The sequence below is a fragment of the Halichoerus grypus genome, chromosome 10, assembly GCF_964656455.1.
Source record: "Halichoerus grypus chromosome 10, mHalGry1.hap1.1, whole genome shotgun sequence".
NCBI classification, from domain to species: Eukaryota; Metazoa; Chordata; class Mammalia; order Carnivora; family Phocidae; genus Halichoerus; species Halichoerus grypus.
In genome coordinates, this window is record NC_135721.1 from 218,304 (window position 1) to 234,301 (window position 15,998).

Sequence of the window (15,998 nt, forward strand, 5' to 3'; positions counted from 1 at the left end):
AGAGGGAAAGTAGTCTGTAGCTTTACCCAAGCTGGTTTGCACGTGAATCTTTGCCTCCTGGCAAGGAGGAGTCCTCCTTGAACCACCCTGTAGAAATAACTGGGAGTGGCAACAAACAGGGAGTGGTTCCCAAAAGCCCATCTCTAGACTCAGGTCTTTTGTGGTCCGCCTTGCATTAGAATCCCAGCCACTCTGCTCCAAGGGTCTGACTCAGCAGGTTTGGGGGAAATTTAGGCACTGTATTTTAATGATCCAAGGAATATGATGCACAGCTGGGTCAGGAATTATTGACTAATGTCTTCTTCAACCACTATAAAATGTAAAAATCTTATCTCAAAAAAGAAAATCCAAAATTAAATTGGTTTATGAGATTAGCTAGTGATTTTGCAAGATAACCTTGTAAAGACCTCAGAAATTGAGGACAATGACAGGTGAGTTTGGGGAAAGCCAAAGTGGGCACTACGAAGGGCAAGCAGGAAAGGGAGCCTCCACAAAGGTAGAGGGCAAAGGGAGGTGTGGGGGCCCCAGGAGACCATCTGGCATATCAGCCAGGAGGATAACGGTGCTCTGAGGGCTTACTGCTTTTAGGGGGTGCTCTGCCTGAGGTCAAGGAGTACACCAAGTAACTTAGACAACAAAACAAATTTAGAAATGAGAGGTATACAAAAAAAAAAAAAAAAAAAAGAAATGAGAGGTACATATTTTATTTACCAGGAATGATCTTATCAGGTCCATTTCTGGAAGTTATTTCCGTGAATTCTCTTAGAATTTTAGCAGCCTTTTTTGCTTCCGATTTCAAATTGGAAGGTATAGGATTATTCACTGAAAGATTAAGAAAAGGAGATTTTAATGAAAAAATATAGTAAATATGAATTAGAAATTTATTATAATTTCATTTTTTCTCATGCACAATTGAGCATTAACCAATTGTATCCATCTAGACAAAAGAAATGAACTGGAAATCCTCAAATTATTGTCTCATTTCTATTTTCCTGATAAATTCATTCTGAGATTGGGAAACCTTAAACTCTCAAAATCCCAGAAATTATAAAATCCTGGTTCAACCTCCCAATTGTGTATCTGCTCTCTGTAATTCTTTTTTTTTTTTAAAGATTTTATTTATTTGATTTTGTTTTTTTGTTTTTTTTTTTTAAAGATTTATTTATTTATTTATTTATTTGAGACAGAGAGAATGAGAGAGAGAGAGCACATGAGAGGAGGGAGGGTCAGAGGGAGAAGCAGGCTCCTTGCTGAGCAGGGAGCCTGATGCGGGACTCGATCCAGGGACTCCAGGATCATGACCTGAGCCGAAGGCAGTCGCTTAACCAACTGAGCCACCCAGGCGCCCCAAGATTTTATTTATTTGAGAGAGAGAGAGAGAGAGGGAATGAGCAGGGAAAGAGGGAGAGGGAGAAGCAGGCTTCCTGCTGAGCAGGGAGCCCGATGCGGGGCTCAATCCCAGGACCCCGGGGACCACGACCCAAGGCCAAGGCAGATGCTTAACTGACTGAGCCACCCAGGTGCCCCTGCTCTCTGTAATTCTTAACTCACCTCAGTACTAACTAAAAAACTTTAAAATTTAAAGAATTAACAAAAGATGTAACTTACAATTGTCTATAATAAAAAATATAAAATTTACTATATCTGGATATTTTTGTCAAAATATTTAACTATCTGTATAGATTATTCTTACTAGTAAAATTCTAAGAGACTCAGGAACTGAGTGATTACTCCCATGTGTTTGTATAGCATTCTACCTTTCAGGCTTGCTTTGGTGTTCGCCAAGTCATGCAAGCACGAATTTATCCCCACAAAGGCACAGAAAACCCTCCCAGACCTGAGGTATGTGGGGATGGGTCGTCCCTTTCTCAGAGGACAAAGGAATCCGAAGAGCCAAAGAGATCAAGAAGCTTCAACTTCACATCTGGTTCAGGCCCTCCAATGCATTTTTCATTTCAAAGATGATGTTTTCAACTACGAAGTGCCATTTGTTTGGATTCTTTCCATTTCTGTCCTCAATCGATTTATGTTGTTCTTTAAATACTTGAGCGTATTTTAAAAGGTGCTTTTTTATCCTTGTCTGATAATTGCATCATCTCTGGCCTTTCGGGATCTGTTTTTGACAGATTTTTCTCCTAGTTATGGATTAGATTTTCCTATTTCTGGCCATTTCTAGGAAAATTTAGTGGATGCTAGATATGAATATTGCCCCATGAGTGGCTAGATTTTGTTGTCTTCTTTCGGGCTGGTGCCCTTTGCAGTGGGCAGTGCAGGGAGTTACCTGCTTGTCCGCTCAGTCTTTCCCGGGCCTACCTCTGTGTTTAGCTCCAGTGCCTGTATTTTTGACGTGAGCCCTACAATTATGGTGTGACTCTTTGGGTTCTATCCCAGTGTCCTCAGGGGTTTAATGAGCTCTCTCCCCTTTGGATGGTGGGAACTACTTCCCCTCAACCCTCACTGAATTGAAAACTATTCACTCATGGCTTCCTCATAGTGGTTCTTTGCTCCACTTGGAAGTTTCACCTGTACACCTAGGGTTTGGTATTTGTCCAGGGATTCGTGGGGTTCCCTTGCAGATTTCTTGAGCCCTCTCTTCGGGGAGCCTGCTTTGCAGAGTCCAGTTTCACTGACTTCCCCAAAGCCTGTTGTCTCTTTCATGCAGTGAGAGCAGGAGCTGGGGTTGACTTCCTGGCCCTGCGGCCCCTGGACGGGCCTTCAGGCAGGAAAATGGGCAGTCTTGGGGTTCAGCTCACTTCTCCCTCTTCCCTGGGGTCCTAGACACACTCACCTGGCATCCAACATGTGAAAGCAGATACTCGCTATATTTTGCCCAGTTTCTAGGGGTTTACGGTAAGTGGCAGTAAGTTTCTTTGTCATGAACCTCTCAGTATGCTTTTATTTGTTGAGTAATGTTAAATATCTTTCCATTCCTGTCAAATCTCTCATATTGTTCTACAAGGGGGGTATTTCTCTGTTTCTTATTCATTTATAAAGTAAGGAAATTAGCCTTTTTCTAAGTCACAAATATTGATTCGCCATTTGTCATTTGCCTTTAGAATTTTCTTATGATGGTTTTTCTTTTTTTTTTTTTTTTAAGATTTTATCCATTTATTTGACAGAGAGAGAACACAAGTAGGGGGAGCAGCAGAGGGAGAGAGAGAAGCAGACTCCCCTCTGAGCAGGGAGCCCGATGCAGGGACTTGATCCCAGGACCCCGAGATCATGACCTGAGCTGAAGGCAGACACTTAATGTACTGAGCCACCCAGGCGCCCCTTATGATGGTTTTTCTACTTTTGTCTTAATGAAATCAAGTTCATCTTCTCTTTTAAGTTTTACAAGTATCTCTAATTAAACAAAATGATTCACAAGTTCATATAGAAAAATAAACAAGCAAGAAAATATAGGGAAAAAGTAGGTAAAAGAAGAATGAGGGGGACAAGCTCTTCCAGAAGCCACAACATACTATAAAGCCTCCAGACTTGATAGTAGATGTGACTGTAGGTAGAAAATCCAATTTACAAAATAGAAAATTCAGAAATTGACTCAAATACATAAAATAATTTAGTATATAATAAAGATAGCACCTTAAGTCATTGTAGAAAAGCTGTATTACACAATAAATAGTGATCTTTGAGGGAAAAAATTCATCCACCGCTTCATGTTACATAGGGATAAACTCCAAATTCATCAACAATTTGAAATGCCAAAAATCAAACCATAAATGAACCAGAAATTATGTGAGAACTGCTTTTCAAATTCATAGTGCAAAAGGCCCAAATATGACAAAAAAAGTCTATATTTTTAAATGATCAGAAATCATGGCATAAGCATACTGTAAACAAAGAGGAAAAAGTATACATATGTAAATACTGAAGAAAAAAGCCACCCCTACTATTAATATCCACCAATACTACTGTCTGCATTTTAGTGTATGCTTCGATTGATCCCTATTGCTAAATATGCAGATTATTTCCATTTTCAGCTTTTATAGATACCACTGTTGGCTGGCAATCATCTTTGGACAGAGTCTTAAGAGTTGGAATTGATAAATCAAAAAAACCCAAAATTTGTTTATTATATTACCAAATTGTCTCCTAAAAATACTACCCAAGTTTAACTGACTGAACCACCCAGGCACCTCAAAATACCACCCACGTTTAGAACCAGTGGGTATTACCATAAAAAATTCCACTGTTACGGGTGACATTGGGAAAAGCAAAGTCCGTACATCAGAAAAAGAGGATGACAAATTTTATTTGAATTTATCTGAATACTAGTGAATTTTTCTTTTGTTTGATTACATTTCCTGTTTTGCATATTTTCTGTTCACATTCTTTGAATGTTTTTCTGGTGCCATACTCCTTTTGTCTACAATTTTAATCATGTTGCAAGTCTATGTCTCTGCTTGCTTTTTTTTTTTTTTTTTTTTTTCTATAGAGAGAGAGCATGAGACGGGGGAGGGTCAGAGGGAGAAGCAGACTCCCCGCTGAGCAGGGAGCCCGATGCGGGACTCGATCCTGGGACTCCAGGATCATGACCTGAGCCGAAGGCAGCCGCTTAACCAACTGAGCCACCCAGGCGCCCCTCTGCTTGCTTTTTAAAAAAAATTATGTATAATTTTTCAGCATCTGTTTTTATTTATATGGCAACACTTCTCTGGGCTTTCTACTGTTTTCATCTTTCTATTACTGTGACTAAAGGCCTTGATTAAAAAAATAATAATAACTAAATGAAAACAGCCACTATTCTGTATTCTCTTCCAGAGCTTATATTTTACATTAACTGTTTGGCCCATCTCAAACTTATATTGGTATAGGATATGAAGAACCTAGTATTTTTTACATACACAACATGATTTATTGAATAATCCACAGCACTTAATTAAAAATGTCACCTTCATGACAAAAGCAATAAAAATATATTCATATATGCATTCACATATTTGAAAATATATGACAGAGATGACATGGTAGTTTAATAAATTATTCTGGGACAACTGGTCATTCAAATAAAAACAAAATAAAATTAGATTATAATACCACATCATATACAAAAAATTTCAATAATTGATTGCCTTAATACTAAAGGCAAAATTTAGTACTTTTAGAATAAAAGTAATAGAAAATATCTTTATTATCTGGGCAATGAAGGAATGCCCTAAACAATGCACAACAATAACAGGAAACTATAGATATATTCATCTACATTAAAGTCAAGAAAAAGTTGTGTCAACATACATTTGAAAATAAGAATATAAGTGACAGCCTGGAAGATATCTGTCATATGCATAAATGGCAGAGATCTAGGGTTCAGAATACAGAGAGATCTTTAAAATCAATAAAAATACAAGAGGCACAACAGAAAACCGGGCAAAGCGTTCAATTAGTTAATTCACAGAAGAGGAAAACTCTGTGGCTGGTAACCACCTAAAAAGTTGGACGTGCAAAGTAAGGCCATAGAGTCCCCATTTCTCATCCCTTGGGTTGATGGGCGTGTGAAGGCCTGCCAGTGCATGTGCGGGTTGTGGTAGAAAGGGGAGTCTCCTGTCTGTTGGAGGGGCAGAAGTCAGTGGAGGGCCCTCGTGAGGACAGGCAGACACGAGCAGTTCCTACAACCCACCTATTTTACTCCTAGGTGAAATCGCAGGTAAAAGTCCACAGGTGTGCTCACTGAGGCCTTGGTGAGTTGAGTGCTGGCTCCCAAATTCTCATCCACCTGGCCCCTGAGAATGGGACCTTATCTGGAAAAAGGGTCCTTGCAGATGTAATTAAGGATTACAAGGTGAGATCATCCTTGGCTACCTGGTGGGTGGACCCCAAATCCGATGATGAATTTCCTTCATTTAGGATTCAATAAAGAGACACAGAGGAGGGAAGACAATGTGGCCACAAGCCAAGGAGCACCTACCACCCGCGGAAGCTCAGAGAGTCCAGGAGAAGGATCCCCCACAAGCTTGGGAGGGAGCGTGGCCCTGCTGACACCTTGAATAAATTTCTGTTCTAGGGGCTGGCCACTTGGCGGCAATGTGTTGACAGCGCCCGAAACCAACACAATGTGCACAGAACGGTCACGGAGGCAGTGTTCCCAACAGCAAACCAGTAAGAACACATAAAAATAAACACATTCAAAGAAGGAAACAAATTTTCCTCAAGAAGAGGATGAACAAATATGGTTTGTTGTAGCATTAAAACTGTATTCTCTAACTTTAAACAAACTAGATACACACACACCAACGTGGAAAAATGGGAATAACATAGAAAGGAAAAACAAGTTGCATAATGATATATGGAATATCCTACATTCACGTCAATGTTTTAAGGCATGAACAAAAGCAGGTATATATATTTTATATAAAATTTATGTATAAAATATAAAATTTATCTATAACAAAATACACATATTTGTGTGTAAAATTTATATATAAAATATAAATCTATATAATCAAAGTGTAATGATATTTGATTTGGGGGTGGGGTGGTCCTGGGGAAGGCTTCTACAGGGGGCCTACTTGAGGTGTGTACTTTTCTTAGGATAGGTAGTGGGCTGTGCATGTAAATTACGTTATCCTCAATAGTCCCTTGTGTGTCTGAAATATTATATAACAAAGATTGTTCAGCATAAGCTGAATATTATGTAATTAAATATTTAATATATTAGTGGCACCTTATGACCCCTGCTGTAAAAATTTATATTATGGATAATGACTCCGTAAGTTGTTTATCATTTCAAATCTGACCTCTCAGCGCCAGCAACATTCGTTGCAAGAAGAAGCGTGGAAAAGTAAAAACTGTGTGCTTACCTTTTACACATTCCTGTGCACACACACAGCCTCACCCTGTCCCGCACATATACACGCAAATAGGCACAAACAAAATTCAAAGGACAGGGATTTGGTGAGAGGCTGCACACTAAATACTTAATTGTTATGGGATGCATTTGGATAACATAGATACTTCTGGAATTTGAATTTTTAGGAGCTAATATAAAGTTACTCATCTTTTCAGTCATGTACTTATTTAAAAATGAAACTATCCCATCTTGATGATGGCACTGAGATACTGAAAGCCTGATACTCTCTTCATACTGCTCTTTTTACTGGTAATGGTTTCTTTTTTTTTTTTTTTTTTTTTTAAAGATTTTATTTATTTATTTGAGAGAGAATGAGATAGAGAGAGAGCATGAGAGGGGGGAGGGTCAGAGGGAGAAGCAGACTCCCTGCCGAGCAGGGAGCCCGATGCGGGACTCGATCCAGGGACTCCAGGATCATGACCTGAGCCGAAGGCAGTCGCTTAACCAACTGAGCCACCCAGGCGTCCCGGTAATGGTTTCTTTTAAGCACAGAGATGAACCAGAAAAATTTTCAGAAGCATGTAATTTTTATATAGGGAAGGAATCCTAAGACAGCCATTCAAGATTATGTCGATTTACTAGTAACCTTTAAATTTGTCCTATTATTAATGCTTTGATTATAGAGTTTGGATTTAGAAGGTCTCAGAAAAAATACAAACCAGAAAAATTCCAATTTCCATAGTTATAAAGACATTTGGGCTTTTAAAGTACATTTTATGGAGGAAGTTTTTAGCCACGACTCTAGGGGACACACTAATGACATACGATTGTTTTTTGGTATTCCTCGCGACCTAGAAAATACATATATGGTAAGGAGCATTTCCAACTTTCCGAATTTCCAGTACAGTATTGGTACAACTGATAGATTTTAAGAGCCATGATCGGTGAGCATATGCTGAGATAGGAGTGATTTTGTTTCCATTTTGGCTGCTACAGAGAAGAGGAGGTGTGAGTCAGCAAACGGGAGCATAACTGGGAAACTGACTAACACAAATCTGTCTGCTCATAAGGTACATGCATTGATTGTAATTTACATTATAACTAGATGAGGCATTTGAGTTCTTAATTTCTGTTGCTACCTAAGATGAGGCACCGTGCCTTACCCTTCATAGGATGAATGAATTGCACACAGAGGGTTTACTTTATAGGTTGTGCGGCTGGGACAGCTAGTTGCCCACCCATATGTGTGCTTCCGTGTTACCATGCGAAACCGTCCCCAGGGGCAGCTGCCCAGAGAAGCTGACAGGACAGTTGAGAAGGACTTTTTCCCACCTGTCACCGTCACAGCCCCAGGAGGGATGGAGAGAATATCCCTGGATCACCACCTGCGGAAAGCCACCCACTACCCAACACCTACACTGGACTATAGTATATGAAGGAGAAGTAATTCTTATTGTGTTAAGTGATTGAGATTTTGAGGCTTTTTATTGCAGCTAATATTACCCTAATTATTACATTTTATTTATTTTTTTTAAAGATTTTATTTATTTATTTGACAGAGAGAGAGAGAGCACAAGCCAGGGGAGCAGCAGAGGGAGAGGGAGAAGCAGGCCCCCTGCCGAGCAGGGAGCCCGGTGCAGGACTCGATCCCAGGACCCCGGGATCATGACCTGAGCTGAAGGCAGATGCTTCACCGACTGAGCCACCCAGGCGCCCCCTAATTATTACATTTTGAAAATTATTTCTGATCTCTGAAGAAGAAAGATGGTGGAGAAGTATTTGTAATTTTCATTTTCTGACTTAAAGACTAGATTTGACTTGTTTTATATATATTCTAATCACTTAATTAGTTTGGAGAGGTGGAAACATGGGTAAAAACACTTACAAATATGATCATATATGTGTTAACATTCTTATCTCTTTGATTACATAGTATTCATAATACACTATTTGCAAGTCCTTAAAAAAGCAAAGCAGTGGTTTTGCCCTTCTATTACATGGTAAAACATTTAAGATGTTCCTTCTCTGACCAACGGTTCCTATTAGTGTACACCTTAAAACATTCAGTGTTCTGGGGTCCTTCCTGTGCTCTCCTCCGGGTGCCCCCGCTAAGCTAACCTAGAGCAGGTGCACAGCCTGGGTCCACACGGAGGTAGAATGGGAACAGCAGGTTGAGAGGGTAGTCTGCTGTGAAAATTATTTGTTCTGGACGGCACCCAAGGCTGAGCGAGCCCTCAGCAAGGGCGGTTTGGAGGAGGCGCACGGTCCTTGGAGAGGGTGGTGGAAGGCCATGTTCCCCCAGGCTGGACCTGCTCAGGGGCTGGTGGGCCACGCTCTGGGGTGTAGGCAGTCAGCAGCTCGTGGCATGGGCCTGTAGTTGGAGTCTGGGTGCTGGCAGGAGCTGTGGAGCTCTGGTTTCTGAGTAGAGGGGCCTCTCCTGGGCCTGAGGCTGGGTGGGCTCCACCCGTGTCCATGTGGCGAGACCACATGGCCGACCCCTGCCTGTCCCTCTTGCAATGTTCCTCCCACACCCACTACTGAGGAAGCTCATCACTGTGCCCGCTTGATAGGAGTAACACTTTAAGAAACGCTGTTGCTGATCTCAGAGCCCACACTGAAGGGCACCCTGGGAGGTGAGGGGCAGTAAATTGATAAAGGACCCCCCCCCCCAGGGGCTGGCCGACTGTGGCCCTGGACCAAGTCCAGCCACCGCCTATTCACCTACGGCCTGGGAGGTAAGAGTAGTTTTTACATTCTTAATGGCTAAACAAATTAAATCAAAAGAATGATAATATTTTGTGTGAAAACACATTTTCAAAGATGTAACCAGTAAGATCACATCATAGACCACCATTAATAGCTGAACATTTGTGATTTATTTTTATGATAAGAAACACTAACTTTGAACCTCAAGTAGCAAAATGTTCTCCCATGTAATCACATTTGTCTCATCACAAGACTTGTATTACAAAAAAAAAGTTCTCAATTATTATTATATTTAAGTTTTATCAACTAAAAAAACTGTGGTTGTTGTTTTCTGTCTTGTCTACACATATCCTCAAATTTTGTTTCTTGGCCTGCAAAGCCTAATACATGTACTATCCGGCCCTTTAAGGAAAAACACTGCCAACCTCTGACCTCTTGAAATACAACTCATTCTTCAAGACCAATTTAAAACGCTGCTTCTAAGTGAAACCATTCTGCATCCCCCTTCGAATCACGGGCATGCGATTGAGCGGGATTACAGCGGTGGGTCTACAAGGTAGCCTCCTGTCTCTGCTGCCTCAGGCACTGTCCCTTCCTCGCGCGGACTCGCACAGGCCAGCCAGCGCCCCGGGTTTCAGTGTTCTCACAAGGACCCACTGCCTCGATCCACCTGCAGGAAAGAGTGAAGAGCGGAGGCCAGTCCTCCTCCTACGCTCCCTGCCAGGGTCCTCTTGTCCCCCAGGCCCCACTCTTTCCCTCCTCCCCACCACCAGCCTGGCCCAAAGATGACCAGTTCTTGCGGTGTCTATTCAAAGCCTCCTGACTGGTTTCTCTGTTCCTAGTCTTGAACCCCTAAGGTCATTTCTCCATAGAAATGCTCCATTTAAATAATAGCTAAGATAACAGTACCCCATTGCTTACATCCCCCAAGTTTGTCCATCACATTTAGTCTGCACCATAGCCGATATCCTCACTCTGTCTGTCAACCATATATACCCGTCCGCACCTATATCGTTTGTATCTACCTGCCAATCAATTATATCTATCTGTGTCTACCATGTCAGTCTGTCTGTCTGCCTATCATCATCTCTATCTATCTATCTCTATCTATCTATCTATCTTAGTCTTTCCTGTACATCTCCTTCACAACAAGGTAAGCACCATGGGCAAGTACATCGACCATTTTATTTTATTAACTGTAATATCTCCAGCACATGCCATAACGACATATAGGTAAGTGCCCAATATACATGTGTTAAATGAATAAAGTATTTGTGTGGCTTTTGGGAATTAGAGGTCAAATCCCTGTGAGGACTAGACAGAGTTCATTTAGAAGGAAATTGTGCTGAGTAATAGAAAATTTCTCTGCCTCTTAGACGTTATAATATTTCCCAGACCTTGCGAGAGAGGAGGACCAGAGGGAAGCAAGGGACAAGTTGATGGTGCAGCATCCTAAAGTCCTTTCCAGGTCCTCTAAAGAAAGGGAGGATGAAAACAGAGAAGGAAACCCAAGGAGGTCTGATTGCCATGAGACCAGCACTACAGCCCTGTGCATGCCCAGGGCCAATACGACTCACCCCACAAAGTTCCTGTCAGCCCAGGAGGCACAGGAGGGCCAGTAGTTCTGCCCGCAGGAGGAAACTGTGCTGTCCTTTTATCAGCCTGGACTGTTAGAGCCTTGTGAATGTAGCAAGGGGCAGCTTAGCAGCATCTCCAGGATTAGTGGTACCTGAAGACTGAAAGCAAATCTGAGTGGGCAGTGCTAGCCCAGACCTGGCATCACCCTGAAACATGACTGCCTCCAGGGAGAATGAAGAGAGACAAATTTGATAGAAAACGAGGGCTCATGATACATGTTCACATTTTTGGCACTTGAGTTTGTGATTTGAGGCTCACATCCACCCAACTGTCTCTTCTTCCTACGTCCTTTGTGTTCTCAACTTTTTCTTTTCACTGAACTACAACACTTACCGGCCAGAAGCAGGACGTTTTCCTGATCTCTGTGCCCTGCAGTGCCTTGGGCATATGTCTAGATGCTCAATTCAACTTCCTGAATTGGATTAGCACACTGTGGCAGAGATGTGTTCCTGCTCCGCCTGAATATCTCTGTCTTGTTTCAGAACCAGCACAGTTTGCCTCTTTCACTGATGCTGCCCCTGGAATGGGGCAGGTGACCCAACTGTGCAAATCAGAACAAATCTTGTACCACAGCCGAGCTTCAAACCAAAGCTGACCCGTCAGCATCTCACCAAGTGCTGGTGTGGAGCTGCCAGAACTCCTCTCTCCCAGGCACTTCCGTTTGGACTCGCTACAAGATTTTGTCACCACAAGGGGAGAGCCTGAGAGCACAGCCACACAGAGGGCATTGGACAAGAGCTGCGGAGAGAATCTGGGCTCTGCTGGCCCTACGGAGCCCAGGACTACACAGCAGCTCGGGACTGTCCAGTGACTCGGACCAGCACGCTTTCCCTTTCTGCTAAAGCCAATTTGGGTCAGAGTTTCTGACACATGCAACTAAAACTTAGTAAATAGTACATAAATCTTACCCCCAGAAGACTTTCTGCTGTGAACCCTATCAAGCAAGCAGAATTGAATCAGTCAAATAAGCAAATTCCACAGTTGAGAGCTGCTATTGCAAACATCCTGCTGTGGGGAAAGGTCGCAGCCTTTTTTGTAAACACGGGAAGGGGGCTATTGGACTTGGGAATTCAGAGACAGCCTAGAGTGCCTACGCACCAGAGTGCGGTCTCTAAGCCCCGTGCACTGGCGGTTCACAAGCCTGGTCACCGTCAGGATGCCTTCGTGTTCAGCTGAACTATACAAGACTCCAGATAATTTGTTTTAATAGCGCAGATTTTTAAAATTTCTGATAAAATCCTATTGCTTGGTCATAGTTATGTATAGTGAATTTCTCTGTTAGAGCCAACAAATAATAACAATTTAGACATAAGCCTCAGTTCCTGTCCTCAGCATCAAATCCTGGCTCTTTTCCTCGGCTGTGCCATAAGGGATATAGAGAGCATGGTCTGGTCAGAATGTTGGCATCATTATATCACTGAAGTTATGAAGATACAGGTCATTACTAAAGAAGCCTTTTAAATTTTAAATCATGGTTGGCATTTGAACATTCATAAAAGTCTTGAGTCTCTTGAATCCCAAGGCAAAGCAAATTCTCTAAAGATACTTGAGTTTCCTCCTGAGAGTGAATGGCTGCCAAACCTCAAGCTAAGAAACTTAGCTTAAATTTTTCTTTAAAAAGTGATTAAAGCATTTGAAAATGTCCATACTAAGACAATTTTATTGAAATTAAGAGTTTCAAAAATACTGGGAAGAAAATTTTTACTTTGGAAACCTCAAAAGCTTGAAAGGAGCTTAAGCTGTGGAAATAATTTACATATTGATCATGGGCAATAAACTAGGGGCTGGGTCACTGGGGCAAACGTGCCACCTGGGGAGAGAAACTGACCGTGGATTAAGCACCCTGCACCCCATTACTCAAGGCCAGGGCTTCCCAAACTTTCCTTCATATCAACAAGCATCCACAATAATATTTTCCTCAGTGGATGCTCAGCCATGAGAGAGGTACCTACAGGAAAAGTTTAGAAGTTTAGAAACGGTTTTCCAAATGTCCATTAATTAGATATTAACCAAATTATTAAGCCTTATAACTTACATGAAATAAAGGTTAATTCACTGAATTGATAAAACCCTAACCAAAATCAAAGGAACTAGAATGCTGCTAAGGAAATATATAGAATAGATAGATTAAATCTTAGTCAAAGTAGAAGAAACTTCATACACCTATGTAATTTTTTAGAAGGCTTTGACATATTGCCTTAGCTCAGAAGCTCTATTAGAGCATTACTGTCCTGAACACCACTGCCCGACAACTACGGACATCGTTTCTCTCTCTTTTTTTTTTTTATTGTTTCTTAAGTGGATTCTTATCTTTCTGTGGCCTTGGTTTAACTACTTCCTTTGACTCAAGGGGACAGAACTTGTCAGTTCCAGAAATCAAAACTGGTCTCTCTGGTCACATCAGCAGCCTTCACAGTCCAAACTTTAAACCAAATTGGCCATTTGAACCCCAAACATTAGTGTACCCTGTGCTTCTTTTCTCCTCCCCCTGACCCCAGGCTGCAGATGTGGGACAGAGAGTAGGGAGTGGTGAGAACTTAGCTTTCAGCATAAGGAGACCCTTGACTTAGACTCACTTTATCTTTTCTCAAACTAAGGAGAGATCCTGGCTCTCAGCAGACTACACATGCCACTCTAGTCTGATCATTTGGTGTAAAAAGTGGACTCTTCCAAAGAAAACAGAAAATTCAGTGTGCTTAGGTTCTAAATTGCATAGGATTATGTCTTATCACGACACACTTGCAAACAAGGCAACAGGTAGAAGGACTTGTGACAGGCAGTCAGTCCAGCAACACAGCCAGCCAGATTTCCCTCTGACCCATGAGGCACCACATCCTACTTTTTAGGTGGAATAAAAGCCTCAAATCACTCTTGATGAGCAAAGACTTGTTACTATTATTTTTTAATCTTACAAAAGATGAAGGTTAGTATTTTCTCATTTTACAGAAACTTTGCTTAAATAGAACATTAGCAAACCAAACAGCCAATTTTCCTTAATTTAAACAAGATGAACAGGATGGAAGTTATAATTTATTTTGATTATTCTAACCTCCAACATAGTAATTTGCAAACACCTGAGCAGTCAGGCACTGCACAGGTAATCCAAGAGCAGGCCCACACAAGGAAGTAAAGGGCTCCTGGGAGACCTGTCATTTCTCTGGAGTGCATCTTCTAACTTATTATTAATTAGGCATCTCCCACATCTCAATAAAAACATTCCTGAGAACAAGAATGCAGGAGAGGCATGTTCTGTAAGCAGAAGAAAACCTGAAAATCTTCTCTCCTACGGGTAGAACTTTCTGGACCCATCAGATTCTGACTCCCTGTGGGGCAGGGGGCCCTGTCTGTGTCATTCTTTCCAACTCAGCCCTGGCAGAGTCGGAAACATTTGTTGAAATGAAGTGAAAAGGCTACGTTTCTGGCCAGCAGGTACATCTCATTTCTTTGTGGTCACTCACCAGTTCATAGCACTTTCCTAACTTGTTTCAATATGAAAGATCCACTGCAGCAAGGAGATCCACAGACGCCCTGTGCTCCCAGGGCCAGAGTGGCCACCTCACCCACCCCTTCTGCTCTCAGAGACCTCTTTGCTCCCAGTGGTTCCCCAAACAGCCTGGCTGGTCACGCTTGGCCCCGCCTCCCAGCCTGGCACACTTCAGGGGAACCGCCCAGCGCGTCTCCCGGCCTCCTGCCCCCACGAGTCAAGCGCACAGCACACCCACGCCACCCTCACAGAGCTCAGAGTGCCATTTATTGAAACAAATCGGAACGGAAAAGGCAGTAACTAATAAGTGGCTTTTCAAACATTACATAATTACAAATAACATAAAATGAATTACAATAGTTAAAATGAAAAGTTAGAGCTTTTCTGTGAACGGAAACGACCGTGGTCGCGTCCAGAGAGCTGGTTCATCTTTGACAGTTTGCGGGATGACGACAGCAAATCCCAAAGACACTCGTTTCTCGCCCTCCTTCGCCAGCCATTTACCCTCTCCAGCAAAACTTTTTTAAAGGGGAAGGGGGTGGAGGTGACCCCGATTCTAGGGGAGGCTCAGTGGCGGTACCGACACCTGTACTCACTTGTGACCCCGGAGCCCGGTCCTCTCCGGCGCCCCTCGAGCTGCGCACACCTACCCAGGAACAGGAAGGGCACTCTCCGCTTGGCCCCGCCTCCCAGGGCAGGGACGGGCCCCGACGAGGCGCACACCTGAGACAGGTAAGGGAGCAGGTAAACACCCCGCTTTTGTCCAGTACAAAGCACCTACTTTACATATTCTCTGGACAAAAACAACACAGCACTCGGGGTGGCAACTAGGGAAGGTCTGCTCTCGACCTTGTCAGTCCCATGGTGGCCTCTAAAGCATCTCATCTTAGAATTGGGACAACCTAGGCCGACGGCCCCTGTCCCAGAACGGACGGTTGTGGGCGGCAGGGCGACGCAGGGGTCTCGGGGTCCGGGGAGGTCCTCCTTGGTCCTGTGCGGACTCCGCTCACCCCCTGATCGCGGGCCTCGCGTTTGAGCCGCGCGGCCCAGGTCTGGGGGGACGTTCACCTGAACCCCAGGAGGGAGAGGCCTAACCCTCGGTCCAGGACCGGCCCCTCAGGTGTCGGTCAGTAGTCCCACGCACCCCCACCACGTGCTCCGGGAGCCCTCCCCCGCCCTCAGGTGACCTGAGTCCAGCCCCCCACCGGGACCCTCCCCTTTCCAGGTGACTCACGGCCCCGCCCCCACTCCTCCCCTCTCCTCGAAGCTCCTCCCCCTCCCGAGGCCCCTCCTCCGCCTCCTGACCTTTTGCCCCACCCCCACAGCGCCCCCTCCCCCTTGGCGCCCCTTCCGTTCTCCGGAGGACTATGGCCCCCCCCG

At 43.3% G+C, this 15,998-nt stretch overlaps 1 protein-coding gene across 2 annotated transcripts in view; it reads right to left on the reverse strand.

Moving 5' to 3' along the window:
• Nucleotides 1-15,775, reverse strand: part of SH3YL1 (SH3 and SYLF domain containing 1) — a 36,338-nt gene extending 20,563 nt beyond the window's left edge. Inside the window, exons 1-2 of one of the 2 annotated variants that reach the window (XM_078055881.1) lie at nt 15,215-15,775; nt 712-822 (exon numbers count right to left, since the gene is read on the reverse strand). In XM_078055881.1, coding sequence (XP_077912007.1) covers nt 712-822; nt 15,215 — 112 coding nt within the window. In that variant the 5' untranslated portion in view covers nt 15,216-15,775. The remainder of the gene's footprint in view (nt 1-711; nt 823-15,214) is intronic. The other variant, XM_036072712.2, reaches the window with a different exon arrangement.
• Between the last annotated feature and the right edge of the window lie 223 nt (nt 15,776-15,998).